Source organism: Panthera leo, chromosome A3 (assembly GCF_018350215.1).
Source record: "Panthera leo isolate Ple1 chromosome A3, P.leo_Ple1_pat1.1, whole genome shotgun sequence".
NCBI classification, from domain to species: Eukaryota; Metazoa; Chordata; class Mammalia; order Carnivora; family Felidae; genus Panthera; species Panthera leo.
This window is the reverse complement of record NC_056681.1, coordinates 28376847-28401747: the sequence shown is the minus strand read 5'-3', so window position 1 is coordinate 28401747 and position 24901 is coordinate 28376847. Positions and strand designations below refer to the sequence as shown.

At 49.7% G+C, this 24901-nt stretch overlaps 1 protein-coding gene across 2 annotated transcripts; it reads left to right on the top strand.

The window, feature by feature from the left end:
* The first annotated feature begins 808 nt into the window (after window positions 1–808).
* Window positions 809–23676, top strand: NSFL1C (NSFL1 cofactor). Of its 2 annotated transcripts, XM_042931398.1 has the most exons (10): window positions 809–950; window positions 3456–3553; window positions 9590–9664; window positions 11507–11512; window positions 12122–12287; window positions 12907–12999; window positions 14350–14459; window positions 15313–15450; window positions 22067–22231; window positions 23257–23676. In XM_042931398.1, exons 1-10 carry the CDS (start codon window positions 846–848, stop codon window positions 23417–23419), a joined length of 1119 nt encoding a protein of 372 aa, XP_042787332.1. In that variant the 5' UTR covers window positions 809–845; the 3' UTR covers window positions 23420–23676. The 2 variants fall into 2 exon arrangements, with proteins under 2 accessions (XP_042787332.1, XP_042787333.1); XM_042931399.1 differs by lacking the exon at window positions 11507–11512 and having other exon boundaries at window positions 23257–23675.
* The last annotated feature ends 1225 nt before the right edge of the window (window positions 23677–24901 follow it).

The window sequence follows — 24901 nt, the reverse complement described above, 5'->3', positions numbered from 1 at the left end:
AGAATCCCAGGCCCGGGGCCAAGAGGCAAGAGGGCAAAGGAGCTGCGGGCCCAAAACACGAGATTGTGTCTCAGAAGGTGTCCTCAGCGCAGAAGCCTGAAGAAAGTGGGAGAGCACCTTGCACACCAGCAAAGGAAAAGCGTTCCAGGAAAAGGGAGTCGCGGATGGCAAGGCTCTGATGAAAATGCACACCTGGCACACCGAGAAAGCAGCGAGAAGGGAGTGTGCCTGAAACAGAGGAATTTAGTGGAAAGCCTGGGCGATGAGACGGAGAGGCTGGCACGTTTCACATGGGTCTTGCAGGCCATGAGATTGTGTCTGGAGGCGGAGTGAGATGGGGTGGCACGAAGCGTTGGGAGCAGGGGATAACCTGTTGCTCCAGATCTATTTCCCTAGAATGTGGACCACAGGGCAGGGACTTTGTTTTGCTCCTGCCTATCCCCAACCCTGGAAGAGCACCAGGGTACTCGGTAAATACGGAAACAAGTAAGTGAATGAACGAATCTATAAGTGAATAAAATGAAGGGATGAGCCAATGAATAATTGTGAATCGGAGTCCTTGGGAGATCTCATGTTCCACGAAGGCATGGAGACCCGCCCCGCGGCTCATCCTCCGCCGGGCTTCCAACCCCGTCCTTGGGCTGCAAGTCCGCGCCGCGGCCGCCAGAGGGCGCGGAGCCGGGGAGTTTCCCGCACGGAGGACTTTGCGTGAGGCACCGCATGGGGCGGGGCCTGCGGGCGGGCGCCGCAAGGCTGGGCCGGGTCGACCGGTAGGCGGAACGCGGCTGCGGGGCTGAGGCTGTGCGGCGGCGGGCGGAGCGCTTCGGGCGGCGCACAGAGCGAAGATGGCGGCGGAGCGGCAGGACGCGCTGAGGGAGTTCGTGGCGGTGACTGGGGCCGAGGAGGACCGGGCCCGCTTCTTCCTCGAATCGGCCGGCTGGGACCTGCAGGTAGCGGCGCGGGGCCGGGTGCGTTGGGCCGGCGGGGGGGCTGCGGGACGCGGGCGTCTGGCACACCAAGCCGGCGGTGGCCGAAGCGCACAGTCATCCCGCCGGGCTGCGGCCCGACCCAGGCCTCGGGGTCCGGGGGCCGCTTGCCACGCGTCGCCGGCTCGGCCTGGGCGTGGGAAAAGGCGGGCCAGCCCCGGCCCTGCTCTGCGGGCCCTCGGCACCCCCCTCTGCCTCGCCCGCTGGCGGGGTCAGCGAGACTTGGGGCGCTGCCGCGACCCGCGTGGAGAAGGGAGCTGGGGGCGTGGCGGCCGCGCCGAGGCTCGGCTGAGGGCCTGGCCGGTGGGAAGGACCGGGTCCTGGGGGGAGCTGCGGTGAGGCCGAGGGGGTCGTTCATCTCCATTTCCGCCGCCCCGGCAGCCGGTGGAGGGAGAAGCGCAGCCCCGCGGTTGGCCCACGCCCCCTCCTACCTAATTGCTGGGAGAAACTGCCTCCGAGGTGGTGGCGCCAGCTTGGGGCCTGTGTCAGTGTCTGTCTTAGCTCATCTGTACAGTGGGAGTCTCGAGGAGTTTATCGTCTAGTTCGCTGGCACGTATTAAGTATTCATTAAATGTTTGTTAGCTAAGTCATGAAGATGAGCTACACGAGGGAGGGTTTTTTGCAAACTGTTGAATCCCCAGGGCCGAGCACAGGTCCTCGCTCATCGTAGACGCTCGGCAATTAATTACAGAAAGAATGGCGTAAATGGCATTGGCCAGCCTGCGTCTTAGGTAGGTGATGATGATTAGTGATTTCTTGAATCCTTACGGTGGAGCCGGGTGCTTTTCTAACTGCTTTCCGTGCCGGAAGTTATTTAATCTTTGCATTTTGCAGCTGAGGATTAGGGAGGTTAAGTGACTTGCGTGAGGCCTCGCTAGTTACCAGGTGGGAACAATAGCATTAGAACTCAGTTCAGTCCGATTCCAGAGCCCAAGCTCTGAACCACCAAGGGCCAGGCACTTTACATGTGATGATGTGTTTAATCCTAGCAACATTGAGGTAAAGAAGACTAACCAGCTCCGTTGTATAGATGAGGAATGGGAGGCTCAGAGGGCAAGTGACATGCCCGAGGTCCACAGCCAGTAAGTAGTGAGGTTGGGATCTGAATTGGGGCTGACTTCACCCATTTAAATTGCTTCCCCAAAGTAAAAGAGTTAGGTACAGCATCGCGCCTGTATGCGCGCATGTGGACGCGCGTGCGCACACACACACACACAGTGTGAAGTTCCTGTGCAGGGTAGCGTGGAAAGCCTAGACTAACGTCACACACTTGTCGGGTCATTCAGTGTGTCTCCTCACACTACAGGTAGGGAATATGAGGCTCCCACGTGCGACATGACTTGCCTGGCAGGGCCAGGACTTGAATGTAGGCCCCCCTCTACCCCCCCCCCCCCATACCAGTTCAGTGCGTGTCCTATGACAGCATACTGCCTCCTATAAGGCTGGTGATCTTGAGGACAGGAACCACGCCTCTTTCATCTGCATAGACCTAGGTGCTCGTATTTTTGTACAGAGTGATTAAATACTTCACCATTGAGTCAGCGAGAGAAACACTCGCAAATGGCCAAAAGACTCCCGTAGACCTTCTGTATGTATAGAGCTAAGACGTGCCTGTGCATAAACGCTAATGGGTCCTCTCATTCATCGTGCAGGGTTGGTGGGCCAGGCGTCCCTGTTGGATAGATGAGGAAACTGGGCCTCAGTGGGAAAGCAATAATAGCCATCTGGACTGACCTCACCGTTCCTGACTCCTGGTTGTCCCGTAAAAGCTGAGAGTAGGGGCCTGAGCAGACTGCCTGGCTTGGAACCTGGCTCCACTCCTTACACACTGTTTAACTTTGGGCAATATTTTTCTCAGTGTCTCCGTATCCACTATAAAATGAGACAATGATAATAATTACATAGAGTTCTTTGAGGATTAAATAAGTTAACACATGTAGAGTTAATGCTCAGAACGATGTGGCACATAAATAAATGCTCAATAAATGTACGCTGCTTTCACTGGACCACCTTTCCTGGTAATGTGAGAATGAGGAGTGTCTCCATCCCGGCCTTCCTTCTTGCCTTCTATTCCCCTTAGGATATGGAATTTGTTTCAGGTGATATGAGGAGAAATAGTTGGGCTGCTACTTTTTTTTTTTTTTTAATGTTCATTTATTTTTGAGAGGGCACAAGCTGGGGAGGGGCAGAGAGAGAGAGGGGACAGAGGATCTGAAGCTGGCTCTGCACTGACAGCAGTGAGCCCTATGTGGAGTTTGAATTCACGACAGCAAGATCACGACCTGAGCTGAAGTGAGCCGCCCAGGTGCCCCGGGCTGCTACCTTTTGATCTCATTTTCCATGGTCCCCAGATACAGACCATCTCGTAAGTGTGGGCCATACCTTCGTGACTTTGCTTTTTTGCACTCAAAGGAAATATGTCAGACGAAGGCCTGTTTAAGAACCCAGGTTACTACCTCTCTGTTTCAGATCGCCCTAGCAAGCTTTTATGAGGATGGAGGGGACGAAGACATTGTGACCATTTCGCAGGCAACCCCCAGTTCAGTGTCCAGAGGCACAGCCCCCAGGTAAGGGCCAACTTCAATTACTGCTACACGGGTGTGCTTCCAACAGTGAGGAGCAATTTCCTGGCTTGATGGAAGGTTCAGGCCTGGAGATATGAGCCAATAGATTGCAGTGAGAAAGTTAGACTAACTGGTGGGAATTAGTACCTCATAAGATTTGCTCCTTTCCTGTAGAGAGGTGGACAACACACTTAGGTGGAGTGTGGTTTATGGTCCAGGCCTGGGGGAATCCATGGAACCTACTCTGAAGATGTTTGAGAGTCTTGTATTTATGAATGTGAGGAGTGACTCTCCATCTCTGGAAGTTTTTTTAAATGCTTATTTCTTTTTGAGAGAGCGAGGGAGAGTGAGTGGGGGAGGGGACAGAAAGAGAGGGAGACACACAATCTAAGGCAGGCTGCCTGAGCTGTCAGCACAGAGCCCAACGTGAGGCTCGAACCCACAAGTGGGGAGATCGTGACCTGAGCCAAAGTCGGACACTTAACCGACTGAGCCACCCAGGCACCCCCTCTGAAAGTTTTTAAGTAGAAAGCAAAGGACTTCCTCTCTGGGGTGCTGTAGATGGAAAAGATTAGATAACTTTAGAAGGGCTCTTTTGATATTTTTGGTAGGTAATTTTCATTACCCTATTAAGAAGTCTTAGAGAAAATAAACCTGTGTTGCCCACTCTTCCCCAGATTGATGAGGGAGACCTTATTCGGTGAACCAGAGTTGACCTTCATGATCCCGTTTGCATCCCCTATCCCAGACACCTGGCTGCAGGGTTCCCATGGCGGACCACTGCTATGATCTGCAGAGTAAGACAGTGCTGATCCTCCAGGAGACAGGCAGGGCCTCTTACTACAAAGGTGTCTGAACCACAGCTCCCCTCTCTGCTCTAGCCTGATTTGTCTTTACTCTCTGGTATATGTTTTCACCAGGAAAATTTGTGTGTTTTTTTTTTTTAAATCAGCCCCAGAATACAGATGGAGTGTTTCTTTGACAGTGAAATGGTAAATTTTGTTTCTCTCTAAAGGCATCCAAGCTTTAAACTACATTTCTTCCCTCTGAAGAAGGAACTCTAATCCCAGACCAGATTTTGTGCTTCCTTAACTTGTTTCCTCCCTCCCACGTCCAGAGAAAAGAGGTAGTAGTAGGCAGTTGATCTTTTAATTATTCACAGGGGCTGACCTGTAAGGTATGGGTGATGGCTCATCTGGACGTTACTGCCTGGAACGTGGTTTTAGGAAGATGGCTGATTTCCTGGGTATGAGTCTTTTACAGGCCCCCCAGGTTACTGGTGGGACATCAGCGTGTCAGACATACAGAGGGGGGCCTCTGGTGAGATGTTCACATCTCTCTCCTCTAGTAGCCCCAAAGTCCTGTCAAGACCGTGGTTCATCAGAGCATAGGCCTGTGAGCCTGACTGCCTGCATTCCAGTCCCAGCTCTGCTACCTGGGAGCTTTGAGACCTTGAACGGTTTACTGAGCATCTCAATCCCTCGCTTTTCCTCACCTATCAAATGGGAACAATAGCAGTGTCTACCACGTGGGAGATTAAATGAATTCATAACTTACGAAGCACTTCGAACATAATACATATTAGCTGCTGCTGTTGTCATGTTTTTATTATCAGCATCCATTTTTGTCTTCCTCATTCTTTTTTGTGTGTTCCCTGGCTCTTTCCACAACAAATTCGTAGACTGAAAAGTAGACCTACTAGTAAAACAATCGAGGAAATAGAGTTTAATGTTAAGACCGAGGCACGTGCGGGCCTGGATGCCTTGCTTTGTTGCTTCGGGGAAGCCAAGAAAAAGAGAGAGGAAGGGCATGGTTTGATGTCATTGTCCTTGTCTGGAAGGAAAGCACTGAGTGCACTCTCAGGAGAAGCCATGCTTTACAATAGTGCCTCAGAGGAGTTCTGTGTGGACCTGCCTCTGCCCCCACCCCAACTGACCTGTTGCAGGACACTTAGCCTGCCCCCGGCTCACCCCACTCCACCCCACCCCCCACCGTCCTCCTCAAGTACTCTTTCGTGTCCTCACCATTCCTTGGAGCCACACTCAATTAGGTCCTGCTCTGATTCTAGAAGGGGGTTCTTCATGTGGAGGCCCTGAACCCCCAGGATAAGTCTGCAATGGATGTGAGAAGGTTTATAAATTACCTGAAACCACCGGCTAAATTGTGTGTGTGTCTTTTCTGGCAAGGATATCCGTAGCTTTTAACAGATTTTCCAAGGTCTATGGGACATAAGAGGTTAACACTGCTGCAAGATAGTCTAAACTCCTCGATAGTAACAGCTGTCATTTATTGAGCACTTGCCAGGTGCCGTGCCCTGGGTTAAGCCTTTACATGTACATCTCTTTAGTCCTCACTACAACCCTGTGTGTGGGTATTGTCCCTGTAGCCATTTTACAGATGAAAATACTAAAGCTGGGCATCTTCCCAAGATGCACAGCGAGTGAAACAAGGATTTAAATGAAGGTCTGTTTCTGTTTCCAGCGTTCCCTTCGTGGACATGCAGCGTCCTCCCGAGCGAGCCCTGAGCCTACCTTCCTAGACTTACCCTCGTTTCTCACATCCTTATTCCAACCAAACCGATCTCTTTGGTGTCTTAATTTGACCTCCTTTTTGGTTCTCCTGCTTCTGTTTGAGCCTCTCACCTGACTGGATGTACCTGCTGTCTTGCATTCTACCTGTCCAAACCCCGTGGGTCTTTCTAGGCTTAGCTCTGTGCCTGCCTTCTCTGTCGAGAGCATCATCTCCAGCCCGTGGGCAACGTGCCATAGTCCCGTCCCGTTCCTCAGGAATCCAGGCCACCTATGATTTGTTCACTTTGACCCATATCCACATACTACTCGGTGACATCACTCGTGGGCTGTCTTGAACTCTTCTCCTGATATTTAACTTTTTGTCCCTCAGTAAATTATAAGTTCCTGGAAGTGGGAGAACTGGGATTTCAGGAGCACCCACCGTCCGCCTGGCTCTGCCAGATACTCTTACCTACGTTGTCATGCCTCAACAACTTTAGAAGTAGGTAGGTGCTTGTCAGTTCACAGGTCAGGGTGCTGGGTCTTACAAAGATTGAGTAACTCCCAGCTGCTGGTATGGCAGATCCAAGGCCAAGTCTGTGTAAATCCGGAGCTGCTTCTGCCACACGCTACTCCCTGTCCAGCTCCTCCCACCCCTGTACCTAGCGCAGCAAGAGGTAGCGGTGAGCTTCTTCCTTTTCTTCTTCTTTTCTCCAACTAAACTATGCTTTCTGAGGATGTCTGGGGCTGCCATTTTCTGATTCTCTAAAACTACTATCCAGTGTGGAAGCCAATAGCCTCATGTGGCTTTTTAGATTATTTAAAATTAAATAAAACGAACATTCAGTTATTTATGCTAATCACATTTCAAATATTCCATAGGTCACATGTGACTGTGACTTCCATACTAGACAGCACAGGTACAGCATTTCCATCACTGTGGAAAACGGATCTGACAAAGGACTTTTGTGGCACTTCAGGGTGCCAGGGTACCTGGGAGATAGAGTCTGGGTGCTGAAATTTCTGAGACATTTTGCCACTTTGTGGAGGACACAGAACAAAGTGTTCTAAAATTGCTGGTGTCCCCTTGACGTTCATGCTATAAGGCAATTCTCCGAGCGCTACTCCAGAGCGGCTCTCAGATCTGAGCGTGTGCGGCAGAATTGGAGAGCGCTTCAGACGCAGGGTGCCAGACACTCTTCCCCGAGTTTCTGACTCAGGAGCTCTAAGGCAGGCCTGGGGATTGGCATTTCTAACAGTCTCTCCAGTAATGCTCGTGCGCTCGGTCTAAGGACCGGCACTGGGAGAACCGCTGCTCGAGCACAGCACTTGAAATGTGCTGCACCGTGGGGTCGGTGCTGTGATTGTCCCCATTTTCACTTGGGAATGAAAACTTAGAGCGCTTCGCTAGCATGCCCAGGATCCCAGGGTGGGAGGCTCAGTTGGGATCAAAACCGGGTATGTGGACACCAGAGTCTGTGTCAGAGTCCGGATGTAAGAACTTTTGGAGAAAAACCTGTAGGCAGAGCAAGTGGTTTGCTCAAGCATGTGTGCGTGTGTGTATTTGAAGGTGTTAACAATGGGGGGGGGGGGGCTTTTTTCCCACGGATACTAGGCCGAGCATCTGTGGAAGACTCCCCCTGGGAAGGTTAATGAGTGGAATTAGCCTTTTGGGGCACTGGCGCACATCTGTCACTTGGATCCTTTTGAACCATGTCGTAGAGAGCATCCAGGAATGCCCAGGAGATTGCCTCAGCTAACTCAAGCAGGGAGTGTATTTGCTACATTAATTGGTCTTTGTTCTCTCATTTCTAGTCGATGCAACTTCAAAGCCTTGTTCTGTCCTCTGATTATCTCTTTGGTATAAATCTGCAAGACTGATCTGCAGCTTTTCTCTAGAAAATAACTCCTCGAGGCTTCTCGGTCTAGCCTCACTAGACCTGTATTCCCCTTCTTCTTATAGAGACGTTACCTTCTTACTCTAAGAAATACCAGAAGTGTTTTTATCAAATGCCTCCTCCTTGAAAAACTAAGTTCCTTGAGGACAGTCTAAGCTAGGAAAAAAGTGGCAGTGTAAAACAATGTCAGAAGAGGAAGGTGACCCTTCTCACGCCCGTTTTTAGTGTACCCTCTCCAGCCCCACACACAGCCCTGCTTTTTTCCTAAACACCAATAAAGACTCTTTCTTGACTAGCCTACAGCAGAAGCAGAGGCCTCCACCCACATATTCATTTCCTTTTCATTTGTTGATAGCTCACCCTTCCTCGAATGTGTTACTCTGTGTGTGTGCATATACCTCTTTCTTGCAGTGCGCTGCTGCCCCCCTTCTCCCACCAGCCCCTGCCTTTTATCCACCTGACAGTCCTCATTCTTCAGCACTCAGTCCAAATGTCCATTTTGCTGGGAAACTTGTCTTGATGTTCCCCCATCCCCACCCCATGAGGGATAGGACGTTCTGTACCCACGCATCCCATGTGCCCCAGCCCCCATTTAGCAGAGGGTTTCCTGGCCCAGGGGCCACAATGAGCCTATAAGCAACTCAAAAATAAGAACTTTTGGGGCGCCTGGGTGGCTCAGTGGTTGAGCGTTTGACTGTTCATTTCGGCTCAGGTCATGACCTCACAGTTCAGGAGTTTGAGACCCACATCAGGCTGTGCACTGACAGCACAGAGCCTGCTTGGGATTCTCTCTCCCCCTCTCTGTCCCTCCCTGGGGTGTATATACACTCTCTCTCAAAATAAAGAAATAAAGTTAAAAAAAAAAAAAAGAACTAGGTCTGATCATCTTTATAGACCTAGTATCCAGTTCAGTGCCTAACACATAAGCATCCCTCAGTATTTAAAAATTAAATAATGAGGGCTGCCTGGCTGGCTCAGTTGGTGGAGCCTGTGACTCTTGATCTCAGGATTGTAGGTTCAAGACCCTCATTGGGTATGAGATTACTTTTAAAAAAATAAAAATCTGGGGCGCCTGGGTGGCTTGGTCAGTTAAGTGCCCGACTTCGGCTCAGGTCATGATCTCATGCTCCGTGGGTTCAAGCCCCGCATCGGGCTCTGTGCTGACAGCTCAGAGCCTGGAGCCTGTTTCGGATTCTGTGTCTCCCTCTCTCTCTGCCCCTCCCCTGTTCATGCTCTCTTTCTGTCTCAAATAAACGTTAAAAAAATAAATTGAAAAAAATAAAATAAAAATCTGTAAAATAAATAAAAATTAAATGATGAAAATTGTAAGTTTTTAAATTAGGACACACCCCAAACTGTTGCCCTCTCCTCCCCCTAGGAGAGCTTAAATTGGGACTCCATTTTATTTCATGATAGCCCTTTTTAATTTATTAGTAGTCCTGTGGACTTTGAAGAAGTAAACGCCACGTTATTTTGCATTTAGACTTAGAAAGGCTAACCCTCTTTCACATAGATCCTCTTCTGCCCCACCAAAAATATCTAATCCCTATGTTTTCAACTCCTTAGCAGCTGATAACGGGAGTTACTTTTAGTTCTCCCTGAGGTCATTTTGCTCCTTTCTGTGTCTCCAGCGATAATAGGGTGACATCCTTCAGAGACCTCATTCATGACCAAGACGAAGAGGAGGAGGAAGAGGAGGGCCAGAGGTGAGTCTTTGTTAGGGGGCACAGTCCACAGGAAAGTTCATGATAATGTGTAAATCATCTAGAAGGACCCAAAAGGATAATGTGCTCAGTTCTCATTAGCCATTACTACTGTGGGCTAGTCTAGGTGGGTTATATCCTAGAAACAGTCTCCCACTCCCTGTAGCTTAGAAGTGATCCCTTTCCCCTGTCACTATTTTTTTTTCTTTTGGGATGTTTGGGTTTGTTTTTCTATTTTTAATTATTAATACATATTTGTTGAGTATTAAGGGAAGGGAAACAAACTGATAAAGAGGAAAAAAGTTGTTCTTTATACTGCAACCTAGTGCTAACCAGGTATCAGCATTTTGGGTGTATATTTTTCTAGCTTTTTCTTGATTAAAAAGGCAGTATATCGCATAATGAGCAGAGTAAAAGCTTATCAACGTGTTTTTTCTCCAACACACACACACACACACACACACACACACACACACTGTCTGTTTTTAACCATTATGAATGTTATAGTAAAAATAGTGCCCATTGTAGAAGAAACAGAATAGTGTACTGAAAAAAATATAACACTCATCCACCTTTTGGTAATTGGAGTTAACATTTTGGCATAGGTCTGTTCAGTGTTCTGTATATAACTGTGCTTTGTTTTGTATTTTACATGGTGTCGGTCAGGTAATTTTGTGTCTTGGTTTTATTGGATTAAGGCTATATATTCAGTACTTCTCTGTGCCATTAAGATTCTTCGTTAGTGTTTTCAGCAACTATAGTAACTCATCAAATGGGTTGTCCAATATTTAAGTTGTTTACAGTTTTTTTACCACTAAACATTAGTGCTTTGAACATCTCTGTGTATTAATCTTTGACTGCATTTCAGATTATTTTTCTTAGTGGAGTTTCTAGACATGAAAGGGACAAGGGAGTGAATATTTTTAAGCACTTGATTACACGCTCTCAGTTCACAAGCCAAGGCTTTGAGATTCTATGATAAAGACCACCGAGCAGAACTTCATCTGCAGCCTCATTTCACAGGTTTTAGTTCCCCATGGGCCCTGCCTCGGTCTGTCAGACATTCCTAAGGAACATTACAGTAACCATTATAGAAATGTAATTATCTCATCATGGTCACTCTTTGGGAAGTGGGCTGAGAAATTACATGTGTTCTATTCTCTGTTTCATCCATATAGTGACCTTTACACTGCCTCACAGCCTTCTTTTTAGATACATTCAAGGTTCAGAGTTTTACACTCCTTGAGTGAAAGGCAATGCCATCAAGTATGTGAATGCCCAACTCCTAAATGGCCGCTGCCTCCTTTTCCTGTCCTGTCACATCCTCCAGGTGATGACCTTCCTTTATTTCACATCCTGATTACCTCCTCGGCCCCTCAGCATTTCAGACCTGATGACATTGGTGCTGTCATCCTTGTCAAGGCCTGTGGCTTGCCTTGCATTCAGTGGGGAATGTCAGGAAATAGAAGGCTGAGACTAATTTTGTAGGTTCTCAATGTCCCCACTTAGCGACATGCTGTTGACCTGGCAGTGAATAGGAGTGATGAGCCAGGCTACGTGAGTACTGGTTTTCAGAACCGGCGTAAAAACTGCTAACTCCTTCTCAAGCTGTGCTTGGCCCATTGCAGAGCCTGGTGTGGGTATCTTGGGGCTGGCATTTAGCTTTCCCTGACCTTCTTCAGTGCCCTCTTCTCATTGCCCCCGGTGTACGTCACAAGAATAGCGAGGTGAGGCGAGGCTCGGGTGAGCTCTCGGTGCTGTATCACACCACCTTACATGTGTGCATTACTCTGCTTATTCTTTTGCATACATCCGCTGATTTGAACCTCATGGCCCTGACTTAAGGAGCAGGTAGGTAGGGCATGTGGTCCTTCCCTCCTATTTCAAAGATACGGAAAATGACATGCAGGGCCATGCACTGGCTTGCCCTGGGTCACTCAGCAGCAGGGCCGACACTGGAGCCTGGCTGCTTGTACTAACGACGCCACTGCCACTATTAACCCAGAGCTGTTAGTGGTAGCTGCTTCTGACTGTGACCACAGTTGCTATCTCCTAGAAAGGTGCCGGCCCCTGGACGAATAATTCCCAGCTGGGGCTCTTTCTGGAGCTGGCATGCTGTCGTGCATGCCTGGAATGCCCTTCCCTGGTTTCTTCACCTGATAAACTTGTCCTCGTCCTCATCCTCAAGATTCAGCCCAGAAGACATTCTTCTAGGAAGCCTTGATTGTCCTCCATAGCTCAGTGCTCCAGAGCATCCCTTACTGACCTCCATTGCTGTTCACACTGCATTATGCCTGCCTGCCTGCTTACATGTTTCCCCAACTAGACGGTAAATTCCTTGAAGATGGGCGTTGCACCCATTATTGCCTCAGTGTGCCTAGCACCCAGCCCGGAGCCTGGCATGTGCTCTATTCATGTTTTCCAAGTGCGTTTAGTGTTAGACATGTATTTTCTGCACAGGTTTTATGCTGGGGGCTCAGAAAGAAGTGGACAGCAGATTGTTGGCCCTCCCAGGAAGAAAAGTCCCAACGAGCTGGTGGATGATCTCTTTAAAGGTGCCAAGGAGCATGGAGCTGTGGCTGTGGAACGAGTGACCAAGAGTCCCGGAGAAACCAGTAAACCGAGAGTGAGCACAGGGGATCATTGTCTGTGTCCACAGGACTCTGGTTCTGGAGACTGGGAGGAGCCCTTCCTCACCCCAGTAGTGACTGAATTTGTTTTTGTTTCGTCTTTTTTTTTTATTGCTCATTTGCTCTGGTGTCCAGAAGAGCGGTGCACTTTCTCTCATCTTGTAACATGAGATCAAGATTTGGGGCAACTTTCAAGCCTGTGGCCTGTGGGCTGGAACAGGTCCTGCAGACATGTTTTATTTGGCCTAAACCAACTTGACTTATTTAGTATTTTGCTTTATTTTGTTTTAATTGAATTAGTATTGAATTGAATTGATGTGTTACATAAATTCTAGATTTCTGTCTTTGGGAACATCAGAAGGTCTTTGCTATTATCTTGCACCCAGATTCCTACCTGGCCATGATTAAGTAGAGCTTAGTAGCAGCTGTTGCCTTTAGCCAAGCAGCCCCTCCCCCTCCCTTCCAGTTCTCACCATTCCTGGCCACTTAATTCATCTACCATACTGCTTGGCCCTGTAGCTGTGAGTTCAGTACCAGAGAAGGTGCACCTAGTAGGTAAGATCATTGTATCTGAGGGCCCCACACCTCAAGTGTTTATGAACGTGTCTTTTACAGCCTTTTGCAGGGGGTGGCTACCGCCTTGGGGCAGCACCAGAGGAAGAGTCTGCCTATGTGGCGGGAGAAAGGAGGCGGCATTCCGGCCAGGATGTGAGTGCGCATCTACCTTCCTTAGGGGAGCTCAAAGCCTGTTCTGCCAGTTTTCAGAAGGGATTGGTCACATGTTATGTGTGAACCAGCAGCCTCTGGAAAGGAAGAGGCAGTGCCATCACTGTGGGCTAGGAGTGGAGAGGCTTACTTGACAACAAAAGTCAGCTCTCATCTGGCTGTGCAGGGGCACCCGAGAGAAGGAGTGAGCAGAGGGGATGGGCAAACGAAGGAGTTTTCTGAGCATTCCATGAATGTTGGGCGGAGGGATCATGATTCTGAGGTTTTCTGGTGGTGCGGACATGGCTAAAGAACTTAGTCTTCAGGGGCGCCTGGGTGGCTCTGTCGGTTGAGCGTCTGACTTCGGCTCAGGTCATGATCTCGTTGTTTGTGAGTTCGAGCCCCACGTCGGGCTCTGTGCTGACAGCTCGGAGCCTGGAGCCTGCTTCGGATTCTGTGTCTCCCTTTTTCTCTGCCTCTCCCCTGCTCATGCTCTGTCTCTCTCTCTCTCCCAAAAATAAATGAACATTAAAAAAAAAATGTTCTTAATATACAAAAAAAAAAGAGCTTCAGTCCACCCAAAGCACAACTTTGAAAAAATTTACTATTGTCCAACCCTTTTTTTCCTGTGCATAGGGTCCCTCTCCAATCAGTGTCTCAGACTATATAGATAATTGTGAGGTTTTTAAATTTAATATTATGCCATAAATAGATGTTTGGCCTTGGGACCATTGGTTTTTATAATATATTTGTTTTTAATCATTTTGGGTTTATTCCAAAATGAAGTCAAGAAAATTAAAATTGTATCCACCTGAGGCAGCTGCTAATATTTTGGTTTGTAACCTAGACCGTTTTCTGTGAAAATGTCTAGGGAGTTAACACAAATTGTAGATAATCATTTTAATGACTGCAAAGTAATCCCATGAGTAAATTTGCCATGGCAGTTTAGTTGAGCACGAGCTACATGCCAGGCACACTGGCAACCCTACAGATAAGCCACAGATTTGATTTAGTCACTTGCTCAGAGCCACTTAGGTAGTGAGTGCAAAATCAAGATACACACCCAGGTCTGCTTAAATCAGAACCCATGCTCTTAACCTGTTGCCATATCACCTTCTTACTTTAAGTTAATACTTGGTTGTTGATTGATTTCCTTGTGCATGCGCGCACGCGTGTGTGTGTATGTGCGTGTGTGTGTGTGTGTGTGTGTGTGATGTTGTCTTTCTGTGTTTGGATAATGACACAGTAAAATGGTAAAAACCTGCTAACACAGATCGGTGTTACTACTGTACACACTGATGTGCTTGCCAGCTTCCTGATAATGTATGGACTGCTTACCTCCTATTGTCACAGGTTCACGTAGTGTTGAAGCTCTGGAAGAGTGGGTTCAGCCTGGACAATGGTGAACTCAGAAGCTACCAAGACCCATCCAATGCCCAGTTTCTGGAGTCTATCCGCAGAGGGTGAGCAGAAGAGCCCTCCTCTGGGTTCCATGTTAGTGAGTAGAATGGCAGATAAGAATGAAGAGGCTGATTTAAGAAGTAAATTTGGGGGACACCTGGGTGGTTCAGTTGGTTGGGCGTCTGACTTCGGTTCAGGTCATGATATCACAGTTCGTGAGTTCGAGCCCTGCATCCGGCTCTGCATTGACGGCTCAGAACCTGGAGCCTGCTTTGGATTCTGCGTCTCCCTCTCTCTCTGCCCCTCTGCCACTTGTGCTCTGTCTCTATCAAAAATAAAAACCTAAAAAAAAATTTTTTTTATAAAGAAGTAAATTTGGGGGTGACTGGTTGGATCAGTCAGTTAAGCATCCATCTTTGGCTCAGGTCATGATCTTATGGTTCGTAAGTTCGAGTCCCACATCAGGCTCGCTTCTGTCAGCGCAGAGCCTACTTTGGATCCTCTTTCCTCCTCTCTCTCTGCCCCTCCTCTGCTCATGCTCTCGCTCGCTCTCTCTCTCTCTCTCTCTCTCTCTCTCTCAAAAATACACAGACATTTAAGAAATTTAAAAAATTTTTAAAAAGTAAAAATTTTAAGTGAATTTAACAGATTCACAGATCTAAAACCTTGTGTGTCTGTTATTCCCTTTTGGGCCTGGGGCAGGACCAAGTGACCAGATAAGATAGAGGTCTCAGCCATGACTTTGAGCAGGTGAGAAACCAGCAGGAGGCAGACCATCGCCACTAAAGTAGCCGCGCCCTGGGGAGACCCAGTGATTTTCACATTTGGAACTACAACATTTCTCCTCCCCTCGCACCCATCACTGCTGTTCCCGTGCCGCTCCGTGTGGACCCAGCGTTGCCTTTTCTCTTGCAGGGAGGTGCCAGCAGAGCTGCGGAGGTTAGCTCATGGCGGGCAGGTGAATTTGGACATGGAGGACCATCGGGATGAGGACTTTGTGAAGCCCAAGGGAGCCTTCAAAGCCTTCACTGGCGAGGGTCAGAAACTGGGCAGGTAAGAGCAGCACAGGTGGAAGTGGCACGTGCCGGTCACTGCGCCAGGCCCCCCAGACCCTGGGTACCATCACCGTGCACGTAGCTCTTTGCCGTTTCCGAGCACTGCGGATTTTATCTTTAGGGGCGGAAAAGTGTGGAGAACGTGGATTTTGGCGTTAAACGACCTGAGTTTAAAATCTTTTCATTTTCTAGCCATATGACCTTGGACTACATAGCCTCAGTTTGCTCAAGCGTAAAATGGAACTGAGGGTCCTTACTCCTTAATCGTTGTGAGGAGCGCAGAGCACTGCCCCACAGTGCACAGTCAGTGTGAGCACAAAGGGTAACACGTTGCTGTTTTGACTCCGTAATCTAGCACGTTCACGGCAGCAGTGATCTCCTTCGTAGCTTAAGGCCAGGACAGACACGTGTGTTCTCAGGAATCACCTGAAATGGGGATGCGGAGGGACAAGAAATCTCTGACTCTTCTGCCCAGCCAGTCTTGGAGCCTTGCGGCAGCATTGTTCAGGATCCAGGGAAGCTCAGGGACATCGTTGCCCTGTGCCGGCTGCTCTCCACCATTACTGCAGCTCTTATCTCTACTACTTTGGCCCTGCATGACACTCACTGTCACCTCCTGTGCCTTTTTCTGCCCTGTGTCCTCTGCCACTGTCTCCATCTTCCATTTAGACTCCTGATGGGATCTGATCGGTTGAAGTCACTGTTGCCTCTAATAGGCAGAGTTCTCCCACCAGACCTTGGCCCACGCAGAAGCAGGCTTCCTTCTCTCAGAAGCCCACTCGTCTCTGTGTGATGGGTCACTTGGTCAGTATTCTCCAGAGAGAACTGTGTGCAGAAGACGCATGCAGGGAATAGTGACCCTCCCTGCAAGTACATTCGTTACTTTACAGAAGGAAAGCTGAGGTTCTTGGACCCTAAGGGTTATCCTTGGGTATATAGCTGGTATGTGGTGGAGCCAGGACTGGAACCGAGGCCTTGTGATTGGCATTCCTTCCCACACCTGCACAGCAAGCACCCTCTCTGAGCCCCATCTGGCAGCTCTTGAGCTAGGCACTGCCCGTCTCCCCTCATCCCTGTCGGCAGAGATCAGAGTGTGGTCTGCCGGTAGCTCTGCCCTTTGAGCTTTGGGTGGGGACTCTAGGAGACTCCCCGTCGGCCATTCGTGCCTTATCAAGAGCAAAGATAATGGCTCAGGACATTAGAGTGGTCTCTAGTAGACTGATTTACCATAACCAGGATAGTAAGTTCACCCTGTTCTCATTTCATCCCCCACATTGGGCCAGTCGGTTAGTGCGGGACAGCTGTTCTCAGATTGGCCCTGTCTGGCTTCCCTGCCATCTGTGCTCAACTTTGTAGAGCAATAGGTAATTTCTTTTTTCTTTTTTCTTTCTTTCTTTTTTTTTTTGTTATTAAAACAAAATGTGTTTGTTTGTTTGGTTTTTTTTAAATAATAGAAAGTACAGATCAAGAAAAAACCTAAACCTAATACCCAGACATATCCGGTTAGTATCCTTCTAGTCTTATAAACATGCTGTTTTATCATTTGCTGTTTTGCCTAATGAAAGTAGCATGGCTGTCATTCTATGTCAGTAATTGTATTTCTGCAATATTATTTGTCATACTCACATAATTTCCTACCTTATGTATGTGCTATAGTTTTTTTTGTTTTTTTTTTTTAATGTTTGTTTATTTTTGAGACAGAGACAGAGCATGAACGGGGGAGGGTCAGAGAGAGAGGGAGACACAGAATCTGAAGCAGGCTCCAGGCTCTGAGCTGTCAGCACAGAGCCCAATGCGGGGCTCGAACTCACGGACTGTGAGATCATGACCTGAGCCGAAGTCAGACGCTTAACCGACTGAGCCACCCAGGTGCCCCTATGTGCTATAGTTTAATTAGTCCCTGCTTTAACCATTTAGACAGCTGCCAGTTTTAACAACACTGCAGTGAGTGTCTCTAATTAAATCTTTGTATACCCCTTAATTTGGGGCTAGAAGTAATATTGCTGTCTTGAAAGGTCTTCATATTTTTAAGATGGTGTCAAATTGCTCTCCTGGCTCAGAACTCAGAATACCGTGTAGCTTGGGCTTGGTTGGTTTTCATGATACTAATGGGAAATGCTACTCCTGGGAAGTCTATAGGATTTGTGCAAGACTCCACATCTCAAAAAATTAAAATATATTTAAGGAGGTCTATTTTAGCAGGATGGGAAATAAATAACTTTATTAGTGTGGAGGATGCACCCAACAAGTTGAAACAGATCTTGATAATCAGGGTTGACACAGTTTGGTTTTGTCAGCTAAATAAATATTCTTTGCCAGTTCCATTTTCATTTTATTTCAGTGCTGGCTTTCTATGAAAAGTGAGCAAAAGACAAGTTTCATATAGCTAAGTGAGATGAGGTTTTAGCTTTTCAATCTAAACCAGATGGATAGCTTTTTTAGTTTTTCCCATAAATTTTGCAACGTTTTCCACTGTCATCTTGTCAACTAAAACGATCAAGAGCCAGAAGTTTAAGAAAATGTTCTCAGGTTTGCCTCAAGAATTAGTCAGTCCTGGGTTTTTTTCCTCTAATTAGCTGAATGTATAAATTGTTCTCAGTTCAAAAATTTGAGAAAACTCTTACAGTTGTATTAAACTTTGTTGTTTTAGGTTTTACAGTTGTTTGTCTGGATGGGACCTAATCTGAAGGTCCAGAAAGGCTGCGTTTATTCAGTTATGAGTAGCAGACGCCCAGAGTGCCCCGGGGGTGTGCGGTTGCTGCTACCCATGTTGAGTCTCGGCTACTCACCGTGCTTTCTGCAGTGGTCATTTTTGTAAAGAGATGACAAAGTGTCAGCACGTAATGGTGACAACAAAGTACCTTCGTGCCCAGTTAATTCCCAGCCACAAAGGAAATGAGCAGTCGGTGATCCAGGCTCTCCATCTGGGGGAGGCTGTTTCCCTGTGAGTTGTATGGTGTCTGCAGGGAGACAGTAAAGAAACTTCCTGTAGATGTCTGATCGGACCGTTCCGTCCCCGGGGGAGGTGCCTTCACTGCTGCTGATGGCGTGGCCGCCCCTGGAAAGGAGTGGTTCGAGTGTGAGCAGTGCTCAGGAAGCGCCAGACCCAGGGCTGAGCTCCTTTGGGCAACTGCACGTGGCTGTCCTACGTGAGGAGAGCAATTTGGACCTACTGCTGTCCGAGTGTGAGAGCCGTAAGATCCGGTGTTGCGGTTCCTCCTGCTCCAGTCCTTGAGGGCAGCGTAGGTTGGGAGGGGCCTGTAGGGGATTTCCAGTTACAGCCCTTGGACAGGCACTAGCATCGGGTCCAGAATTTAGACAAATAGAAGTAGGGCAGGACCTTGAAAAATGATAGGAAACAGTAGTTACAGAGTGTTTTTTCTGCTGTTAGCTAAGCACTGTAGTAAGCATTTCATGTGTGTTATCACCTTTAATCCTGTTTTCACCCCCAAATAAGGGGAGGAAATAAGGACTCTGAGCCTTGAAGAGGTCAGATCACATCCAGGTCACACTACTGGTCAGTGCAGAGATGGTTCCCTCCAGTCTCTGCTCTTCCCTACCGCGCTGCATTGCATCCTGGATGTTCTTACATAGCCACGTAGGCATTTGTGCCTCTAGTACCTGCTGGGTACGGTGCATTATTTTTAGCTGTTATCCCAACCAAGGGAAATTTCATTTAACTCCCTTTTTATTGACGTGCAAACTGTGTCTTGGGACAGTGTTCCTGAAATCCAGGTCTAGGTCTACCTGACTCCAAGGCCTGGAGGGAAAGTATGACAAGAGCCAGGCAGCTTGGATTGTATCCTGGCTTCGCGTCAAATCAACACCGGGATCTTGGGCACGTAGCTTAATTCCATTATGCCTCAGTTCCCTCATCCATAAAGCGGGGATGATGAATCCCTTCCTCACCCGCCATTGTGAGAATTAAATGAACTACTACATGTGAAATACTCAGCACAGGGCCCAGCTCGGTGATGAGTGCATCATAAACATACAGCGTGTCCCTCACACTTCCCCAGCTCACCGGATTCACAGGGTGTGCAAGAGAAACAGAAGCAACACGGCCAAGTGTGCACATCGGGCTTTCCTTGACCCTCAGGTGATGAGCACCAGCTCCGTGTGAGAGGCTGTGCTGGGAAAAGAGCCAAAACCTCAGTTGCCTCCTTGTGTGGGGGACTTGCTGAGTGTCTGGTCTGTGTCCAGCCTGCACACGGTATGTCAGCTAACCCCCACGGCAGAACAGTTCCTCGTGTAGCACGTGCACACAGTGAAGCCCTGGGAAGTTGAGTAACTTGGCCACAGCCGCCTCTGTTGTTTAGTTCAGTGCTAGAGCTGGGACCCGATGGCTCCAGGAGCACAGTGACTCTCCTTAGTAGTGCTGGCTGCCATTTAGTGGACTGCCTGCCCTAAAAGGTGCGGAGGTGTAGGGATAGTATTGCCTGTTACAGAAAAGGAAATTGAGAAGCCCGGATGTTCACTAACTTGCTGAGCATCAGGCAACTTGTAGGAGAGGGGGGTATCAGACTCTCTGGGAGCCGGGGAGGAGTTTGAGAAGGCAGTTTTAATATATTAGTTTCCTAAAATAAACCCTAGAGTTTGACACTTGACAAAGTCCTGGCTGGAGGAACACACAACGTACAGGGAAAAAGCTCGTTCATTACATGAATTTTTAACAATTGAAAAACTGCTCTACAGCATGTGCTTCTGTTTTCCTGTCTATAGGATGGAAACAGCACCCATCTCAAAGGACAGTTGTGACGAGTCCAGGGGGCTGTGGACATCAATTCCCCTTCCCCCTCCCCTCCCCTAGACATCGTGTGAGCAGTCAACGTCATTCCTGGTTCCCTTCCGCCCCCACCCTAGGTGAAACTGGTTCTCTGGGCCATCTCGCTTCTTTCTCATTGCAAGCCTGACTGACGATGTGAGAGTTCCCTTTCTGGCAGGCAGTAGCTTCACGGAGTACCTGTTCCGTCCTTGGAATTGTTACTTGAACAGTTGAGAGACAGGCTGTCTATAGTCTAATTAGAGAGTTGACCTCATGCCCATAAAACTAATGAACAGAGTCAGTCTTAGGCATTTACGGGTGTAGTATTGAGCCCTCCACTGTCTCTGAACATCTCTTGAAGTCTGTGATGGTGTGATGTCTGCATGCGTTGGCCCACATTTGGGTCCCACCTACTGAGAGGCTGATGCGTAGAAAGAAACTCCTCTCATAGCTGGGTTCTCCCCTGAGCTCTGCTTTGTGATTCTCTGAGCCCTCATTTTTTAACAGTCACAGAAAACAGTTCACTTTTCCGTTCTTCTTTGCTAGTTATATGCTCTAGGGCAGTGTTTCACAAACTGAGTTCTAGGACATACTCTATATGCAGGAGGTTTAACAAGCGTAGCTTGAAAAAAGGACAAGGTGGTCAAATGAGTTTGCCTTAACCGCACAGCCTCTCAAGACCTGTGATATGCAAGTGGCCTCTGGTGCTGCCGGTTTGATGTGTGGCATTTCCACAGCCTTCCTGGGGATCTCTCAGGGGATTAGGGTCTCAGGAAACACACTTGGGAAAGCACTTTCCGATGGCTTTATTAGGAGTACCATTTTTAGCTTGTAAAGATCCAGGGGAGAGGGAGAGGTGTAGGAACTGATGTAATCCGAAGCTTGGGGGAAACAGGCAAGCTGCCACCTCCTGGCCTCTCTTCTCTGCAGGGGTCTAGGTGAGGGCGGCTGCTCAGGGAAAGGCTGGGAGGGGGACTCACAGGTGTTTACAGGAGAGGGGCGAAGCCTCCAGAAGTTGTCGAGAATCGGGAGTTCTGTGTACATTTTGTGTGTCAGCGCTGTGTGTATTTCTCTCCTTCATCCCTCACAAAAGCTGAGCAAGGCAGGTCAGGTAGCCTTAACCTTTGTTAAAGAGCTTCATTACTACCCTTGTTGAAACTAAGGGAGCTCGAGTAACTTGCCCAGCGCCACCTGACTAGTGGGAGCATTCAGACGCCGGTCCGCTTGATCGAAGATCGGTAGCAGACGCCGTGTCCTGTTGATACTGTGCAAATAATCCCTGTGGTGCGGGGTGCTTGAGTTGACCTGTGGGAAATCTCTGTCCCCTTCTGGTAGTTGACACAGGAGGATGAATGTGCACACGAATAAGGCTGCACTGGGGGGTACAGGCCTGACAATTCCGTGACCGGGAAGGAGTCTGGACTGGTCCCTGCATCCCGGCAGTCACCTGCCCGGCTGTCAGGCCTGCCTCCGCTACAGACCTGGAGTACCCTTGGCCTCTCTCGTTGAGGCTAAAACCCATCCTGATCTGGTCCCGCCACAGGCTGTCATGCATACTGCTTTCGTCCCTTTGGGCCTTTGTCCGGGTGAGGGCACCGAAGCAGAAGGGGTGAGTCACTTGCCCCGGGTTACTCAGGAGTTTGGAAGCTAGCCGCAGCTTGGGGCCTGAGTGCCTTCTGCCGGGCCTGTAGGTTCCGCGAAGGCAGGGCTTGTCTGAGTCACTCCTTGTAGCCACAGCAGCGAGCAGAGTCCCGGACACAGCGCGTGCTCAGGCTGACTCCAAGGCGGGATTGCCCTCCTGCAGGGGCCTTGTTGCTATGTGCGGCCTGACAGGCTTCTCTCTCCTCAGCACGGCCCCCCAGGTGCTGAATACCAGCTCTCCAGCCCAACAGGCAGAGAATGAAGCCAAAGCCAGCTCTTCCGTCTCAATCGACGAGTCCCAGCCCACCACAAACATCCAGATACGGCTCGCTGACGGCGGGAGGCTGGTGCAGAAGTTTAACCACAGCCACAGGTGCTTTGCGCCGTCTGGCCTCGCTTGCTTGGGGAGGGCCCCCTAAACGCCAGCGGGCGCTCCGTGCGGTCCCCGAAGGGGGCAGCGGGACGGGAAGGTCTGAAGCCTGTGGTTCTAGTCCCCACTCTTCTGTTAAGTGCGGCCAGCAACTGCTCACTTCCTGCCTATAAAGTTAGGGGACTGGACTTCTCAGGGTCTTTTTAGCCCCCACAGTGTGTGTTCACAGGAAATTTCATGGCAGAGCCCGAGTGCAGAACAATAAAATCTGAACTGCTGTGGTTAATGGAGAGGAGGAGGGGACACAGCACCAGCCTCTCCTCCAATTGGGTGTCCCTCCCCACAGGGGATCTCTGAAAACCACTGGGCTGTGTAAGTCTCTTCTAGATCTGCCCTTCGAAAATTCTAGAATACCTGCTCTACTATTTCAGATCATCTGGGCTGGATCAAAGCAAACTGCCAACCCCATTTGAAAGATGGGGAAACTGAGGCATGCAGAGATTAGCAGGGGAGGACTGTTAAACCAGTATTCTAGGTATTTGGCAAATGCCTTTTTCTAGGATAGCAGTATCCATATTTCATTAGGCATAGGCCAACTAAACCAGAAGCACGTGTGGGGCCCAGGGAACGGCTTGACAATCCTTGAGTGCTGACAAGGGGGTCACGTGGGCTAAGTTCTGAAAAGGTTTGATTAGGATTACAGGACAGGAATCAGGCAGAGGAGCCCCGAGGGACCCCAACGTTGGCAGGAAGCACAGCATGAGGAAAATCTAGAAGGCGGGACATAGCAAGGGGAAGGAGCATGGGGGTCAAATTAGGTAGGGCTTGGGATCACAGTAAGGAGGTGGTGTTTATCCCACGGAAACTGGGAGCAGTCGTGAAGGGTTTTAGGCGAGGGAGTGCCGTGATCTGACGTGCTTCCAAGTGAGTGCTTTGGCTGCCCTGTGGAGAAGGAAGCCCGGGGGCTATGGACGGCAGAGGCCGGCCCTGCTCACCCCCCTCCCCACTCACCCCCCCTGCTCTACCAGGATCAGCGACATCCGACTCTTCATCGTGGACGCCCGACCGGCCATGGCTGCCACCAGCTTTGTCCTCATGACTACCTTCCCGAACAAAGAGCTGGCTGACGAGAGCCAGACCCTGAAGGAAGCCAACCTGCTCAACGCCGTCATCGTGCAGCGGTTAACATAACCGCCCGCCTGGCCGGCAGCCTCCTCTCCCTCCTGCGTCCCCCTTGGCCGGCCGCCCCACGGGGACCGCCCCTCCCGCCCCCTCCCGCACACCCAGCAGGCCAGTGCCACGTCTCCTCCGTAGCTCTGGGTTCTTAGATCTCGGTTGGACATTTGTTTTCTCCTTAGTTGCATTTCCTGGGTTTTTGTGACGATCAATGGACTTTAAAGAAAAAAATAAAAATGACCAAAAAAACGGAAGGATATCACCAGCACGTTGTATGGAACGTCTCCCACAGAAGCCGGCTTTCATTGCTTTAAAATCACACTACTCTCCAGGGCGTGCGGGGAGGAGCCTGCCTTCCACCGTCTCTGCTTAAACATTGCTTGTGGCACACGACACCCATCCGCTGGCATCCACCCGCCAGCCCTGAGAGGACCGGTGGGCTTCCCCCGTTACTGGGAAGGGGGCCGAGCGCTTGTAGAGAGAGGCTCTGCAGCCTCTTGCTCCCACAAGAACAGGCCTCTTGCCCAGATACAACTGGGCAGCAGCAGGGGTGCCTGAGTGTGAGGTCAGGTCTGGATGCACAGAGCCCTTCAGGTGAAAATACTTCCCTGCACTCCTTTCACTCAGACGCTGGGAGATTCCAGCTCCCCGGGCCTTGGCTGGTTGAGATTCTAGCGATGCCTCTCTGTCCCAGCCCTTCTCCCTCGTCTGGACTGTCGCCCTGATGTTCTCGGCTGCACTGCCATTGCCTTGGTCGCTCCACGTGCAGAGATCTGTACCTGGGAGATCGGGTGTTCTCTCACTGGGAAACGGCTCACACCGGCCCACACGAGTGCAGGGTTAGGGCATCTTGGCACAGAAGAGGAACAATCAAAATGTCACCGAGCCATCTATCCACTAGTGGTGAAGGGGCAAATCAGATGGTGAAGAAAGGGCGAGTTGCCCGTGCTACAAGCCCCTTTTACGGTGTTAGCCTTTGTAGGAGGCTCCCGCTGAGTCCGTTTTGAGGGGGAGAGCAGTGTCCGTGGCCTTGGTGTGCAGGTCCCGTCCACAGTTCTCTGCCCTGCTGGCTTCCGACGGGCAGCAACTCAGGGAGTAGTTCCCCCGTGAAGACCCCCTCCCGTAAGCGTGCTTCCTGTGTGAAGCTGGGAGAGGAGGTCGCCGGGGTCTTTAGATGGAAGTCCTTCCACCTCCCTATCAGAGGAACCACAGACAGGATCGCCACTGTCTCAAAGTCCCCCGGTCTTGAAACCTAATGTGCCTCAGCCCTCTTCCCAGGCACTCATCACCACACACTTTTCTCTTCCCGCTTTACGCCTGCGGCGAGCAAAGAACACGACACCCAGCCGGGGCTAGCGAAGGGCTTGGCGTTCCACGCCGTGCCCATCCCGGGAAAGGGACGTGGCTTGGTGTTCCCCATCCCACACTGGCGGAGGGGGGCCTGCCGGGACAGCAACATCCATAGCGTGTCCGGCAGACGGAGGTGACCGTGGAAAC